This window comes from Condylura cristata, unplaced genomic scaffold (genome assembly GCF_000260355.1).
Source record: "Condylura cristata isolate star-nosed mole 26May11 unplaced genomic scaffold, ConCri1.0 scaffold00014, whole genome shotgun sequence".
NCBI lineage: Eukaryota > Metazoa > Chordata > Mammalia > Eulipotyphla > Talpidae > Condylura > Condylura cristata.
This window is the reverse complement of record NW_004567115.1, coordinates 38,023,546-38,041,409: the sequence shown is the minus strand read 5'-3', so window position 1 is coordinate 38,041,409 and position 17,864 is coordinate 38,023,546. Positions and strand designations below refer to the sequence as shown.

The following is a 17,864-nucleotide window of genomic DNA, read 5'->3' as shown; positions in this document are numbered from 1 at the left end:
CCTCTCCTGACCCACCCGCTGCTCCCCTCAGCAGTGTACTTCAGTCATTCTGCCTGTTCTGTTCCCCACTCTGTCTCTGGTGAATCCTCTCACCCTCACATCTTTGGCATGTACCCCAGTTCTTGTGTGCATAAAATAAATAAATCTTAAAAATCAAATGTTACCCTAAACTTATATTCAATTGACTTTTAGTTATCTTCGTCAAAGTACATCTACTTATTTTGACCAATCCACTGATGAACGTCTTAAACATTTATTCTTACTACATATTTTGAGCATTAGATTAGTTTCTATTCATAATGATTTAGTGAGGGAAGGCTACAACAGACAGAACTGAAGCCTACAGAAGCCAAGTGACTTGTCTTAAGTCAACTAGTGAGAACATGAAGAATTGACATCCATTTTGGTTTGGCTACAAAGTCATTGATCTTCCTGCTGTGCCAGAGTTCCCCCCGCCCCACACACACACTTGGGGGAATGATATGTATTAGGCAAATTGTACTTTCTGAACAAAAACTGAAAAGGCAGGAAGGTGAGTCTTCAAGAACATATGCCAAGTTCTCAGTCATGGTTGTTCATATTATTATCACTTAATAGAATATTTGTTATGCATCTTTTAAAAAAAAAGATTTATATATGCATATAAGAACTGGGGTACAGCCAGAGGTACAGGGATGAGAGGATTCACCAGAGATAGAATGGAGAGCAGAACAGGCAGATCAACTGAAATACAATGCTGAGGGCAGCAGCAAGGTGAGCAGGAGAGGTCTGCTGTGCCATGTGGGTCAGCTCCCTGGCTGGGGATAGAACTCGTGCTGCAGTGGCTGCTGATGATAGTTACAAATGATTGGTCTCTCAGATAAGCATTAACACATTTGTCTTTCCCCCTCTTTTGTCTTCTTTATGACTGGACTAGTCTCTCAGATGACCAGCAGCAAGTTTGTCTCTTAGATAACCACTAGCAAATTTGTCTTTCCCTGTTCCTTGCAATTTCTCTTCCCTTGTTCTTGCATTCCAAGAAAAGGGAAGTCAAACAGCAGGTGCAGAAAAAGCAAGCTGACACCCATCAGTATCATCTCCATCTTCTGTGCTGACCCCTGCTCCCTTCCCTTTGCAGACCCTTGCCCATCTTCCTCCATTTTGTTTTGCTTTGTGCAAACAACCCTGTACCCTGCCAAAGAGCAGGATGGTGGCCTTCAGACATGAGGGTGCTGCCCTCCTCATTTATCAACAAATTAATCCATTTTCCTTTTCCTCAAACTCTATTTCTTTTTTTTTAAGATTTATTGATTTATGCATACAGAACTGGGGTACAGGCCAGAGGTGTAGGGGTGGTGAGAGGATTCACCAGAGACAAAGTGGGGAGCAGAACAGGAAGACTGATGAAGTACGCTGCTGAGGGGAGCAGCGGGCGGTCAGGAGAGGTCTGCCGCACCATGTGGGTCATCTCTCGGGCAAGGATCGAACTCATGCTGAAGTGGCTTTAGCTTCTTAGTGCTGTGCTTTAACCTGCTGCACCACCAGGAAGGGCCCCAAACTCTGTTTCCTTTTATTGGCTGAGGGAAACTGAGGCCAGCATTGAAGCTGCACTTTAACCAAGTGCACCACCAGGGAGGGCCCTACTATGTATCATCTGATACCTTGCATACATTCTTTCAGTCTTCACAAAGCCCTTACGCTCATTTACAAAGGAGGAAGCTGAAGCACAGGGCTACCTACTGTGCCCACTGCCCCCAATGCCACTTAGTGGAGTCCTGATTTGAACTCCAGAGTCTCAAGTTTAAAGCCAGAAAAATGCTCCATGATCTGACACTAACATCAATTATGTGGAATGTCATCTAGAAATAGGAAGAGTGGGTTTAAGTAGGTCTATTGATACCTCTATAAGGATAGCATTTAAAACGATGAAAAATGACCAAGCCATGCGTCAGGGCCATAGACACACTGAGAGCTATAGATGGGTAGCTGCCCTTTTAATTGGGTAATGGCAGATACTCGAACTACTCTCTCTATACCTAGAAGATTAGTTACTGTAGCAGACATCACCAGCTACCTTCCTAGCCAACAAGCCATCTCTCCTCTGTCTTGATTCCTGATTTTGTTCAGGTGGCAACATTTGGGGCCAGTGGACTCTTCCTTTCTTTTTTTTTTTTTTTTAAAGATTTATTTATTTGTGCATACAGAACTTGGGTACAGGCCAGAGGCTCAGGGGCAGGGAGATTCTTCACCAGAGACAGAATGGGGAGCAGAACAAGCAGATCCACGAACCACACTGCTGAGGGGAGTCAGGAGAGGTCTGCCACGCCATGTGGTCACCTCTGGGGCAGGTGGGAATCGAACTCATGCAGAAGTGGCTTAAGCTTCTTAGTGCTGTGCTTTAACCTGCTGCGCCACCAGGGAGTACCTGGACTCTTTCTTAACCAGACCCTACACAGCAAACTCTTCCTGTGGTGCTTAGCAAACACTGTTGAATCAACAAAATGTCGTTTATTGTTCAGAAGTTTCCAATTTTTCTCATCAAATTTCATAATACTTCCATTTGTAAGGTCTGGACTTGGGATCAAGCTGAATTAAGGCAATTAAAATTCTTCAACAGATTAATTGCTCGGATTATTTGTTTTAACTTTCAGGTTTCCAAAACATAATATTTCTTCATAGCAACATGTTCATAACTTCTTAATCCTCTCTCAGTGATGTAGTTAAGCTTTATTGTACACATCAGAAAACCAATGCCTCGAGGTGCTAATTAAGCAATAGAAACAGAATTTTATTGGAACACTGCTGGAACATCTTCAATAAAGTTGATCTATTGTAAAATCAAAGTCAATCAATTAGAAGCAATGCTTTTCCAAGCTGATTTTCCTTACCTTGCCTAGCCTGACTACAATGGTACATGGCCTGGGGTGCTGACATTATGTAAGAGCGGCCTGTTACAGGTAATTAACGGAGAGGCTGGTAGCCGCTGACATCTGTCTGAAAGACCGCTGATAGGTGCACAATGGGCATAAAAGACCCAGCATCTTGCTCGGAATTGTTTATCATGTTTGCTATTATATGTCCTTTTCAAGGGACCTTTCAACACAAGCATCAATTATGTGCCTTCCTCATGAGGCTGGCTGAGCTGAAAGTTATTTGTATCTCTTATCTCTGTGCCCTCTAACTTGCTTCCCTTGCTGTAAATCTATGCTCCCCTAACAATCCTATTTGATTTGGTCTTCACAGGAATTCCTTTTAGGGAGCAAGGAGGACAACTCTGTAGCTGTGTAATTATTAGATAACACATTTAAGTTGGGAGGATTTGTGCATTAGAATTTTATAAGTCATGTGACAGGTGCTCTATCCAGATTTCCAAACCTGAAAAATCACCAAACCTGAGAGACAACAGTTCCCAAGGAATTGGGTGAATCGAATCAGGCAGCCCTCAGCAATGGCCCTCCCTCACTGCCTCTCCCTTCATGCTATTTTACATATGTGCAGAATCTATCAGATGATTAGGAGCTTAGTTACTGAAAGCACATGCTCAAGAAATGATCTCTGCTTGCTTTGAGAGTGACCTACTCTATTGAGGATTTAATTGTTCAATGACTCAGAATCAAGGTCCTTATGAAATGAACTAAAAATCTTTAGGGAACAGCTTCGTTGTCTGAAAACAGCCAGTGCAGTGATGGGGTTCACATGCCTCCCAAGCCTCCTACCAGACTGCTATCCAAAAGGAACAATATGAGCAATGTCCCTGGTGCAGATCCAGCCTGCTTTTGGGCTCCGTGCATGATGATGGAATTGACCTACCTCCTCTAGATGGTCACTGAGACCTCTGTGTCTAGTTTCCATGGGGTTTTCAGGGACGGCTGTTAGTCATTCCCTGTTTGTTTCTTCCATATGACTGCCTGTGCTGGCATTTTGCATGTTGACAATTGCATTGCTCTTCCCACTCCCCAAATCCAAGTCTTTTATACTGAGTTTTTCCACCTTGCCTCTTCTCTTTAGTACAAAATTTTCTTTCCCTGAGCAAATGTTGACTGTGATGGCTGCCACCAGCTGTAGCTGTCTTCTGGACACTCCCTGCCGCTTAGTGTGTGAGGTGCTGATGAATCCATGCTATGGGAGGAAAGCACCTTCTTTTTTCCATCTCAGAGCTTAACACAATCATGAAATAGAAAAACCTCAGTCCATGTTTGCTCATGATTGTGTTTATGCAGAAAAGGGGTTAAGGGTGGTTTTTGTGAGTAGCATAAGTGGAAGATGAACTAGATGGCTACAAGAAGCAGCAAGGTGTGGCGTGATCATGAAAATTTGCTGTAGTTCATAACCCAGTTTGATAACTTATAAAAGACTAATTATATAATCCTGAATACCACTTAATTTATCCACTAACACACTTATCACCATCTTTTTTGCCCCAAATCAAAAAATGTAGCTCCTAAGAGGAAAACAGAAAACTCCTCTGAACATTAATAGGTAAACCCTGTCAACAACTTACATTTTAATTTGCTCCTGAGATATTTACCTCATGAGTTCTATTTTCACATCTATTTTTCTTCAGATTAATAAAAACCAATTTACCCACTTTTAAAAAAGTTACTTTTGTAGCTCTCTTTGAATTTATATCTAATCCATTGATTATAGTCTGACTTCTCAAACATTTCAGTTCCTAGTCTCTTGGTTCATTGCAATAGGTATTTAAACATTTACATTGCATGTAGATTTAACTAGTTTAGTTCTCAGGGCCCAATCGTGTTTCCAAGTTCTTTGGGGGAATTATCTCTCTGCTGGCCCCCTACTTCATCTTTAGTGATACACTTGGAGTGTGGCCCTGGGGGGGGGGGGCACTGCTGATACAGGGGCACTCACCTAAATGCATGTTTTTATCCACCTTCCTGCTGTCCTGAAACTGGCCATCTCCTGATCCTGGCACATTTGATCTTGTAAGAGATAAATTCCAGACCTTTTGGAACCGGGTTTATTTTCCCCCAGGGTTATGTTCAAATTCCTCCCCCTCAGTCCAGGGCTGAGCAAGTCCAGTGCCGCTCTAAAGGGTGATGGAGAAACTGGAGACTGTTCCTTTAAGGCACAGATCAAGGAGGGGAACCAGAATATCTATTGTGGACACAGCCCCAAGTTGCATTCTGGGTCCCAATTAGCAGTGAGCCAAGCAGGGTTTTGTTTAGCTTAGCAACCGCCTGCGTAGCCCCGGGGGGCCCACAGGGGTATCTCCAGCAGGCGGAGGCCCAGATCTCCACCCGCAGCTTGGTGCAGCTCTGGCAGGTGCAGTACAGCAAGTCGCCTTCCTGGCCTCCAGGACCCTTGGTCCTCGGGGGTCTCTCAACGTTAGGACAGAGAAAGGATTGCTCTCCTAGAGGGTGACCTTCGCCCAGAGTAGCCTCTGCAATCTGCAGGTGAACCAGGGCGTCAGGGAAGGTCAGCCCTTAGTGGACAGCTTCCCGTTGCAGAGAGCACTCGGGGATACCCGGGAAGCCCAAGATCCCCGCCCCGGCCGGGGCCACTTCGTCTCAATTCCCACGGGCGGCGGTGGATGGAGCCCTGTAGCTCAGCTCCCCGTGGTCTGGAAGTTGGAGCAGCAGTGGGTACAGCATTTCCAAAGCTGGGACATGAAGGTCGCAGTGCTGGACCTCGGGTCTCTCTTTGCCAAAATCTTCAAGACCTCGACGGCACCCCCGGCGGCCCCCTCGCTGGCCGCCTCCTCCAGCCACTCCGGAGGCGCGGCCACTCCAGGTCCGGCGGGTTCCGGCGCGGGCACCTCGCTCGCCACCGCCCCGACTTTGACTCTCTTTCCGTCCCTGGCGTCAGACTCGCCCGCTTCCTCGCGGAGGGCGCCCGCCCCGCTCCAGCCGCTGCTCACTGCCTCCTACCCCAGAGTCTCGCTGGCAAGCCGCGGGTCAGAAGCAGGAGGCACCCCTCTTTCGCTGCCTAATAGCCCTAGAGCATCCAAATTCCAGCCCTTGCCGCTCCCCCTGCCCCCATCCAGTGGAAGTTGCAGCGCCGCGGGCTCCCCAGCCCACCGAGCGGCGGCGGCGCTGGCGCCCCTCGCTCCAAGCGGGGTCTGGGCGGCGCTGCCTTCCATTGGGGGCGCCGCCGGCAGCTGCAGTGTAGCCGGGAGCCCGCGGATCCCTCGCCAGCCAGGCCCGGGAGAGCGAGAGCCCAGCACGAGGATGACCCCAGGGCCTGGCCCCAAGACCTTGTTCTTCACCCTGCCGGACATCGGTGAGGAGTGGGCCTCCGACAGTGACTCGGAGAGCGACCTGCATGGCGAAGTGTGAGTAGCAGCGGGGTTCAGGCACTGTGGGGCCCCCGCCACCCCCGGCCCTTTAGAAAACTTGTAATATGCAGCTTCCACTAACTCTCCTGGGGCCCTCCTTGCTCTTTCTTTATTCCTTGAGTTTTTTGCTCTTTTCACCTCTCTACTGTGACAGGCACTTCCTCGAAGTTTGGGGGGAGATAATCCTTTGTTATTTACTGGAGGAGAGGGAGAGAAGGTGAACAGGGCTTGAAAGAAAGGGCAGAAACGTGTTTCTCTAGTAAATGAAGTGTCAGTGCACTTAAATCCTTTGATGGTCTGGCCTTCTCAGGACTTTAAAAGAAAGGACCTTCAAGCCCTTTTCTCTGAAGCAGAGTAAGGCCAATGAGTATTTGCCGCAGAATAAGGCAGGCTGAGTATTGGGCAGTGTGGTTTTAAGCAACAGCAAGACACTGCACCTGCCTTTAAGGATATGACTCAATTTTTATCCCCTGTGGGGCAGATATCCTTTGTGTGGCATCTAGTTAATTTACATATATATAGCATCATCTGACACAAATGGAATAGGTGATGCTCAGGACACACCTGATCACATACCCTGGAGCTTCTGGGTTCTTGCAACAGCCCTCAGGCACTCCAGGAAGTAGGCTGACTTCACAGGAGTGATCATCAGGAGTGGAGGACAACTTCTAAGTTCCTTCCCCAATCTTTTCATCACCAAGAGCAGTAATGAAGATATTCCTTCTGTAAAATGTTTATTTCAAAACTGAGGTGGATTTTTTTCTAATCAGAACATATGTCTATTCTTAACCTGGTATAAACATTTTCTGAATCCTGCAAAAGAATAATGAAATGATCAAAGGCGTCTAGACCATTAGGGCTTTCACCAGTGGAGAATTCTAAACTGAAATCTAGTGAAGGAAGAAAAAAAATCAGACCTGTTAGCACAAAAATACCCTCTTCTCTCTCCATCCCCAAAAACTTGAATCGGGAAACTTTTTGCTGAAGATTTCTAACACATTTACAATTTAATATAACATTTTCCACAAAATTATGGCATCCATCTCAGAGCTAAAATAAACAGTTAAATAATATTATTTCTTTTTATTTAAAACATCATGTCATGATCATGGAATATATTCACAGATTTGTTATTGTGCAATATATTAATCAATGGATTCCCTCCTCCCAGGAAAGTCGATTGCATCTGGATAAGTGTTTACAATACATCAGCCTAAGGAATAAGACCTTTGTTAGGGAACACTGGTCCTAAACATGTATGTAATTAATGTTTGATGAACAAACAGATCTACACGGTGACTATTAGGTGCAGTTTTAGTGCTTTTTACAGTTTTACTAAAACATTCAAGTATAGCTAATGAGGAAACTGGGGTTGGTTTCCATTCGTGAGCACGGTGATCCATTGCTGGTTGTGTCCAAAATATTTTCATATACTCTTTGAATAGCACTGTATTTGGCGTTAGTTAACACTACTGACTACATTAGTAGACATTTAATTTTAGATAATTGCCATGAGAAATAATAGGACAGATAAAATCATTCAAGGACCTTTCTGATAATACATCTTTGCAAGCTCTGTAGGACATCAGATGCCTATAAGGTGCACCATTTTTCTTTTTTATATACACAAGTGCTTATAGACCCTCCCTGTCGTATTTCACTCCTGGTTTTTTTTTCTTTAATATAAATTCAAATGGGCAAGAGAAAAAGAAGAAAGTATTAAGGTGATTCTTCCCCTTACTATAGACCTTTTCTACTTAGAACTGTGTTTTTTCCTTCTGGACTTCTGGGGCTTATGATTTATAACACTGAATAAACAAATATCATTAAACAAAACATTTAAATTATACAAGTACCACCATGCCTATCAGTTTTCAGAGAGCTGCTAATTATTAATCTGCTTGATAAATATTAAAATAGATACTTAGTTTTCTAAAGCCCCCGGATTTGTGGAGGAGGAAGTGCTAAAGCCCCCGGATTTGTGGAGGAGGAAGTGCTAAAGCGGGAATAAGAAAACAGGTGTAGCTAGAGAGGATATGAATCCATGTAAAACAAATGGAAACAAGTCTTGAGAAATGGAAATCTAATATTGAAACCAGTGCATTCAGTTAAAAAGGAAAACCCGTTTTATCTTATATATTTTTGAAGGGATTATTGCATCACATCTAAGCTGGTTATATACTGTTCTTTGTAAACTAAGAACAGTGAATTAATCTGAGTGGGAGAATATGCAGATTTTCTTTCAGCTCACCCCGTAACATCCTGCACAGCAGAATGAGTCCTGATGTCTGACCCAAGGGTTAGAAAGTTGCATAGCCTGACAGACGGGGGTTTACACTTTCCGTTCTGCAAGACATGCTGGCTGCCGCCTGGGCCTGAAAGGCAGAGGGGCTTTCTGTTCCTGCCTCACCTCTAACAGCCCTAGTTGGGATCCAGTACTCGCCATCTTTACCCTCATTTCCTGAGCTCTCACACTTAGCACCCCGCTCGCCCTGCTTGCTCGCTCATGATGTCCCTCTTCACCACCTGCTTTTGCTCTCTCATTTTTACTACCCATTTATCACCTTGCAAAAGATCTTCATTCCCAAGAATTTCTATCAGGAGACAAGGCAGACAAGAAGACAAGTTGGTGGCTGCAGTAAGTCCTCACTATGCCATTGATAGGTTCTTGGCAACTGAAACTCCAAGCAAAACAACTTTTAACAAAGCCAATTTTAGCAGAGGCTGTTGTATATAAACATGAGTATAACTCTTGCCCATTTTTACCTTGTCTTCCTGTCTTTTATATTCAGATTTTCTACCGTTTTTTGGACTCTAAACCCTTTGCCCATGCCCAGTGACACTTCAGATAATACATGCCAACAGAGGGCATCTGATATTTATCTATAAAATGAATAAAATATTTTCTTTCTTATACAAATTCACTTTCATGGGTTCCCAATCTCATAAAAATCTAGAGGCAATTTAAAAGTCCTTTTTGAAGAATCATGTTTTCTTGGGCCTTTTGGTTTCGTCATCTTGGAGTTCTCCAAAGTTAGTAGTGTTTTCTGCTGGGACTTTGCCTCTCCACAGGGATCAGTGGTAGGGTCTATCGAGAATTGTCACATGACTACTACTTTTTATTAGAGTCATTGGACTATTACTTTTCTTAAAAATAGTGATGGGGGGAGGGAAATGCACGGGATTATGGTGATGGCACACGGGTGACTTGGTGATGGGAAACCCGCGGGGATTACAATTGAGATGGGAAAAAAAATGTACAAAATGATGTAAAAATAAACTTTTGTAATAAAAAAAGAATAAAAAAATACTATATTCTAAAAAAAAATTAAAAAAAATAGTAATGAACTTCACTGTCCATGTCTAGCATTCCCTTAAACTCAGAACCTAAACCTGAAAACATTTTGTTCTTACTGTCGTAGGCAATCAATGTTTAAGCTTTTAATTACTTTCTTTCCTTTGTTGACATTTTAAACCTCAAACATTATATTCAACTAATAATTAGATGTTCTATGTTTTTAAGAACAAACTTTGAGTTTTTTGTAAGATAATACTGTCAGGAGCACTTGCTAGATGCCAGGTACATAATGGTCTTATGATACAGGACTGAAAATCTTTATAGTTTTAAATTGCAGTAGCTAGTATAAGTTACTGTAGTTTGCTGATAGGTTGAAAGTCAAATTGACTTTGAATTAAAATCCCATTTTATATTTTTTTCTGAGAAAATACTGAGAACAGAGTACCTATGGTATATTTACTTTGAGTACCTTGTTAATCTCTTCAAGCCTTACCTTCTCATCCATAAACTGAGAATTAATATATTTATTCAAAGAGATCCTGCAAGCATGTAAAGGGTACATAAATGTCTTTCTTTGGCAGCAGAGACATATACTCAATAAGTAGCTATTATTATTAGTTCATAATCCTCTTTACTATAAATACATTTTTATTTATCATTCATCAACATCCTTTGTACAAAGTTATATAAAAAGTACAGCTATGTTGCTATGATCTGCAGTCAAGGTGAAGCATTAGATTTCTAACATTATTTATCAACATGTGTTGTAAACTCAGGGCAAGAGTTGGAAATAGATCTTGTCATCAAAAAGGCAGGGAAAATAAGATGAGGATTGAGGAGACATTTCTGATGAACTGTTCTGAGCAGAGTTGAGAAAACACATATTGTAATTGAGGAGAGGAGGGTATGTCAGGGTTTCAGTTGCAGAAAATATGTAAAGTTGGGACACTTCAAGGCATGGAGCTTGAGGGGACTTCCCCATAACTACAATTGTGAACAAAGCATGGAGATAAATAGCTGCATAAGAAGCTGAATTCATTAGGAGCATTGTGTTTGTGGCTGTGAGAAAAATGCCATTAATACAGTGGAGGACACAGAAGTGAGGTTGTTAGGCAGAGGAGCAATTCAGCTTGGGGTAGACATTGAGTTAAGATCTTACGAGAACATTTGAAGAAGGCTGTCAGGCAGAGAGGACCTCCATGAGTGGAATTTAGGAATTCCTAAATGTAAGAACTGGAAATCTCAACGTGATAGCTTTCTACATATGGTTGCTGCTAAATACAGCAGTGAACAAATTATGTAATATATTACATTACACGCTTTGCAAGATACAGATGTTCTTTATTATTGCTGGATGTCTAATTTTAAGGTATCTTAAAATTAGAGTTGCTTGAGCTCTGCTAGACTAGTGCATTTCATTGTGTGCTCTACTTGGAAGAAGTGGTTCCACTTAATTCCTATTACCGGAGCATCAGGAAAGAAGGACAGAAGTTGACATTAAGTATTCTGAAAAACTTCATAGCAACTGATAGCGTAACTCTGACTGATGATGAATAAAACCTTTGGATTTGTATTTTTTGCATTTTTGTAGTCATCTAACTTTAATAAACCTTAAAACATATTCACAATGACTTGGACATATTTTTTAATGGTCAGATACTATGGAGCCCTGAGGCAGATAAATATGTGTTGCTCAAATATGTATTATTCTACTAAGATTCTGGACATTCCTGCTGGTGTATCAGGCATATCAGTATCAAGTATTGTACACGTGTCTTGTGGACATTATCATGAATCTCTAAAACAATCATAATATAATACTTAGACTCATTTTACAGATGAAGAAATTGAAATTCAGAAAGGATATGAAATTATGTAATTCTTCCTGGCTAATACTTGGTAAGCATAAAATTCATATCTAGGAAGTCAACCTACATCACCCACAGATGGGTTAATAGGTCTTTTTAATGAACTGTTGGTAGTAATGAACATTAAAATCCACTTCTTAAGCTATTAGTATTTTTCTTGGAAAAACTGACTAAAAAATTATGCTCTTTCTGATGAAAATAAAAATTTGAGAAAGAAATCATGTTAGTAAATAATCTAAAGGTAACTTCCTAATAAAAATGTCATCATTAAGGCTGATCAGAAGATACTTTTTAAGGCTTTGTTGTGCCCATTTTAAAGTACAGGCAACTAGTGATTTCATAAAGGCATAACTTTTAAAAATAAAGCATTAGTTTTGACAAATCTTTTCTAATTTACAATGTTTTTTATAATTTTGTGTCTGTTTAGTAGCAAAGAAAATATTTTATTCATACTAGTAAGACAGAGAATAAGGAAGCATTGTCTCATGTGAAAAAAAATTGAAAAGAAGCAATTCGATATGGTGCTTGCTAGGTAAGGATATACGTGTGCATTTGCATCTTCTTAATTAGATGTTTCACTTAAGACTTCAGAAGAAGCCTTATAATTAAATATTGACAACTGTAATCCTTGCCAATGACTTATATTCATGTTTGTCTAATGAATATATTCTTTCACATAACAGTTAACATTGGTTAATGTCTCACATAAATGATATATTTTTGATGATCTAAAAATCTAAGAGTCATTAAAGTGATAAATTCTAATCATTCATTTAAATTCCTTACAATGAAATTTCTTGTGATACAGCACATCAAAATTACATTGAAAGGAATCATGGAACCCAGTTTAAATTGGGTTGATGACACTGATGACAATTCCTGAATTCCAGTGTAAGCCGGCATGCATTGCGCCTGTCTGAACACACCGCCTCAAACACACACGCCACCCAATTTGGTGTTAAAAATTAAAATGAAAAAAAAAAAGTATGCACAAATAAATAAATCTTTAAAAAAAAAAGTATGCACAAATAAATAAATCTTTAAAAAAAATTAAAATGAATCTTGTCTGTTGTCCTATCTCCAGCAGTAATCTTTCTCTCCTTTACTTCTCTGACTCTACTGAAGTTCTACATTTAACCCTTTTTATCCCCTTTGACTTATGGTAGCAGTTACTCTTGACTTAATGCATAGATACACCTCTTACTTTAACTCTTAAAATTCCAGACAACCTGATTTCAGCACCCTTAAAATTCCTTTCCTGGTTTCTTTGTTAACTGTGCTGACCAGTCTACCCTGCCCCGCTGATCTGACCAACACAGGACTTCTCGGCCAAAACCAGGTCTAAACCTGTCCTCTGTGATTTCTGGGTCCTTTTAACAACTGTTTTCTGAAAAGTACTTTTCCTTTTACTAAAATCTCATTATTGATATTATGTTTTTGTATTAGGTGAGAACATTTCTGATAAAATATCTATAAGCCAAAAACAATGCCATAAAGGAATTTTAAAATATGATTGGTAAGGAAATGATAAGATAGTCTGCACACAGTCTATTCTACAAGAGGGACTCGGAGGAAGGACATGAGAACCAATTTCTTTCTAGATCAAAATAGAGTCTAGACTTGTAAAGAGGCTTTAAAATGTGAAAAGCTGATTTCACATTGATGAAAGCTAGATTTAAAATACCATTCTAAGAGCCACTGGAGACAACAGGAGTGAATATTGGAATGAGTGTTAGATAATTTCAGGAAATTCTTATTTCACTAGACATGGTCACAGCATTAGGGTGATACAGAAGAATGTCCTTTCAGAAAACATACCGAGGTACAGTCATTTGCCTCTTACCAATCGGGGAACATTCTGAAACCACCTTATATGACATCTGACTTCACCTTATGCAGACACCAATGCGTACTTACACAAATCTAGTGCACACTTAAGCTACAGATAGGGCCATCATCTATCTGTGCACGTGACTGTATCTATGTGACTGTGTACAAAATAGAGATCAAACTTGAAAATTCCCAGAGCAGATATAACTTTTCAAGCCAAGAAAGCAAGATTAAACCTTTAGTTCATGAGCTCAATTGAAATGTAGCTTAGTTATTAAATCACTAAAGGCTTAGATGGTGGTTAGCAGACGGTCAAGTACTTTTAAATCAAGGTGTGTATATTGTTTAGACACTTGTATTGCACACAGTGTAATACACTATAGTGTAAACCTAACTTACATGAACTGGGTTGGGTAGGCAACAAAAAATATTGATATGACTTGTTTTGTTGTGATTTTAGCTTTACTGTACTTGTCTTGAACCCAATCTACAATATCTCTGAGATGTGTCTTAATTACTATAAGGACATCCAATTTATTACAGAGCTACAATAAATAAGATAGTGTTACTTATGCAGAGATAACTAGGTCAGCCAAGCTACAAACAGATCTATGTGGATATAGTTTTTGATTGTCGTAAAATTGGCATTGCCGGTATTGGCGAGAATGTGATCTTTGCTATAATGGTGCAAAATCAATTGTATATCCTTAAGGAAGTAAAAGAAACCTGATCATCAATGTCATATTTCTCACACACAAAAAACAATTTCAAATGTGTGGAAGATGTAAATACTGACATAAGGAAAAACAGCAAAAAGGCTTCGAGAAACTTAGGAGAAAATCTTCATGTCTTGGCCACAGACATGACCTCTAAAATAGGGCAAAAAACAATGGTAGCCAGAAAGAAAAGACTGCTATGTTTACTATATTATGTTAAAATTAAGAACTCTGGTTAATTAAAAAGTCCATTTATGGATTTTTAATTACCCTAAGACTGCTTTGTAAGGTCAGCTAATCCTGTATTGTAATTAATTACTACACAAGAGGCCCTTTGGGATTTGCTTTTGAGCTGAGTTTAGCTTCTGTTCTAGCTTTGTTAGCTCTATAAAGGTTGGAAGACAAAAACTTAGATTGTTCAGAGGGAGACATTATTTCCATAGCACAAATGACTCTCATAATTTTGCAAAATAGTATTATTTTCTGATTTATGCTACTTTTAAAATTTCTCTTCTTCACTATGTGACATGCTTTATAGACCTATTACCCATTAAACAATTAAGCCATTAATGCTGAAGAAAGTAATTCAAACTCAGGTGTTATTAAATTTCATTGAATCTAAAATGCTATTTATTGTAAGCCACATGATTACTTTACATTCCACTAAAAAGAAAAATATTGCCAGTTAAAATGTGATTTTGACATACCTAAATACCTTGTTTTGAATATATGAACTATAGTTTTCTATACTTTTTGTAGGCTGTAGACCTCAAAGATTACTCAGAACTTTCTAGTTTTTTTATACGCTTTTATATTAAAAGCCTAAGCATCTTTTCCTTCTATCTCTTTTTAGACTATCATTCCTTCTACATTGTTTGCTAAGAGTGAGCTTTATCATTTCTGTGTCACTTGTAGAGTGCTTTCCACATAGAGAGATTGAATCATGGTGTTATATGAGCTTTGTTATCAACAGCTAAGTTAGACTGTTAGCTTGATATGCTTTTAACTTTGTGTCTCATTTACTAACCTGAAGCTTGCTACTAATAATGTTTCCTTCTTTAAAGGACTATTGTGAGACTTAAATACACTAACATATATCAAGTGTTTATAACAGGGCCTGGATGTTTCAAGTGGTTAAGAAGTATTCATGAATACTGGTATAGAACATACTTGATATGTCTATAATAGATGTCCCTAGATCATCTTTATGGAAAAGACAGACATCTGCAAATTAGATCTGAGATGAATTTTAAAAGGTGATAGATCTGGATGAACATGTTTATTCTTAGTAATTTACTTAATGCTGCTGATCTTTCACATTCCTTCTTGTACAAAAAAAAAAAAAAAAGAGTACTCACTTTTCAAGGTTGTTGTAAGATTTGGAAGTAAGGTGTGACCTTATTTGCCCGCCAAAGTGAAAGCACTCCATCATGGAGGAAGTTGTACCTTGACATTTTCCATTGACTTTGCATACTAGCTATTGTTAATGCAACCACTATTTCTCATCTAAACAGGATCCTACATATGTACCTGTAAAAATTCAGTAAACCCTAAATCTTGGGAGGAACTACATGTATAGTACTAAAGTCCTTTAAGGAATGTTTTTTTAATTAGTAAAAGATGGGAAAGATTGACATCTAGTGGCTCTCTAACAGCATTGCACAAAAAACCTTTTCAATCCACTGCCCCTCTATGGAAGCAGACTATATAAACTGCTGGTTTATGCCTTTAATTTGCAGGTGTTCAAGTCCAGAGAAAATGCCCCTACTGAGGAATTTCCTGATCCTCAAGACCATGACTGACATGGTGAAATTTAGGGGGGGCTATTGTACAGATGGGTGAGTGTAAATAACATGTGTGTGTTTGGGGGGGCATTATGACAGAGTCAAGGTGTCTTCAACTCTTTAACATCTTCCTACTGAGAGGCAGGCTTCCTTTTCCAATGATTCTGTGACTGCTTTGATAATGGAGTAAAGTGGGAAGAAGCTTCTCCTTTGGTTTCTTGGGAACCTAAGTAGCCATGCATGACTTCTGATTGTCCTGTTAGAGAGACGGCTTGGGGAGGTCATGAGATGTCATGGAAGAGAAGCCCAGCTGCACCCATCTTTCCAGTGATCACCCACCTCAAAGTGCATAATGTGGCAAAGTGCTAGAGCTTACTAGGACAGTATAGACCGGGCTTGTCACCGGCTCTATACCACTGGATAAACCCATCAATGCTTTGACTGGGGGCAGAGAAATCAGTCAGGTCTTGCCAGTATTCTTGAATTTGGTGGATTAAGCATAACAAAATGACTGTTTTATTTCATCAAGTTTGAGGTCATTCATATGGTAGTGAATACCTTGGAGACACATAACCAAGCCACATACCAGCTGGAGCTGAATGACCTTGAACATGCTACTTAAGGTCTCTGCCTTCAGCGATCTCATCAGAAAGCTGAACATTCCTAGCGTGGGTGTTAAAAAGTAAAATATGTATGAATCAATTAGTTATGTTTGGATCAGATGTTGTTTTTATTTTCTATTGCTGTTCCACCATGTCTATACCTCATTTTACATATAAATAGTTCTAGCAGGTATGCAGGTATTTTTCATGTTTCACGTACCATCATATGGAATATTTGAAAAAGAATTTAAAATCTCATTAACTTTAGGATTTATAGTCATTTACCACTTTAATATTGATTATTGGTGAAAGTGATAATGATTCTAGTATCCTGAGTTCAAGAAACGAGTTATTGCCGTGTTGTTCATAGGTGTCTTATCTTTGACTTAGGGTTGTCCGTGAGAGTCAGAGGCAAACAAACCAACTGACTTTTTCACTGATAAATGGAAGGGACACGGTTTACCTGTACAGGTGCAAGACACTGAGCAGAAGAAATGAGCCAGCTTCTTCGTTCCTGTTTAGGCTTAGACAGTCTCAGATCTTAAAACAGAATGCTCACAGCAACTGGAAAATGCACTTTATTTTAGCTAATTTGCTCCTGTTTCTTTTAGTATATGAAATTATGGTTTGGTATTTTTGCTTCTTCAAAACAGCGTCCCGTGGCATGGTACTGATCTAACTGTAAGCTCGCAAAATTGAAACTAGCACATATTTAATAAGCCCCAAAATACAGGGATAGCCTCTGGATTGTAGAAAATGTACTCGACTGAATGAGAGCATCTACTTGAGGATGGAGAGACAGGACATGAAAGGAGCACAATTTCTGGTGCGAAATGAGAGCTGGGGTACCTGTTAATTCGACCTGCGGGCTCCTGGAGCAGGGCTGAGACCTCCATCCTTCCTTAACTTCTCTTCTTCTGCAACTCCATCCCTCCGCAGCCACTGCTCAGCGGGAATCCCCTGATGGCCCCAGATGGCCGCTGAACTGCAGCTCTGGGCCTTTCCCCTGTGGGTTAAAATTCTTGTAGAAGAATCGAGGGCATCAGACCCGCGCACACTGAAGCCTCCAGGGGGCGGCGAGGTTGGTGCTGGGGCAGAGTGCCAGGCTGCGAAGTTCAGGTCACCGGATTCGCAAATCTGGGAGGGGCAGCCGGGCGCCTTTCCGTCGGTCGGGGCGGCGAGTCGGCTGGCGGGAGTGGGGAGTGCCGACCCGGCTGTGGGGCGGGGGGCAGGGCCCCGCCGTCCGGCGCCGCCCGACTTGGCCAGGGGTGCAGCGGCGAGGGGAAGCAGAGGGATGGGCGTGAGCTGCAACGCGAGGCGTCGGCCCGCCGCGCCGGAATCTGGCCCTGGCGGGGCCCCAGGAACCGAGGGGGGAAGCAGTGCCGGGAGCCCGGGGAGCCGCCGCGCCCCTGGTTCGTGCAAATCCGGCCGGGAGCGCCCCTGGACGCGCCGCTCGGGGCCCGCGGTTCCTGGGTGCGCCAGGGCTGCG

General features: G+C 41.1%; 1 protein-coding gene across 1 annotated transcript in view; it reads left to right on the top strand.

The window, feature by feature from the left end:
- The first annotated feature begins 6,107 nt into the window (after positions 1-6,107).
- FAM149A (family with sequence similarity 149, member A) overlaps positions 6,108-17,864 on the top strand; it is a 30,450-nt gene continuing 18,693 nt past the window's right edge. Inside the window, exon 1 of the mRNA XM_012724730.1 lies at positions 6,108-6,274. Coding sequence (XP_012580184.1) covers positions 6,171-6,274 — 104 coding nt within the window. The 5' untranslated portion in view covers positions 6,108-6,170. The remainder of the gene's footprint in view (positions 6,275-17,864) is intronic.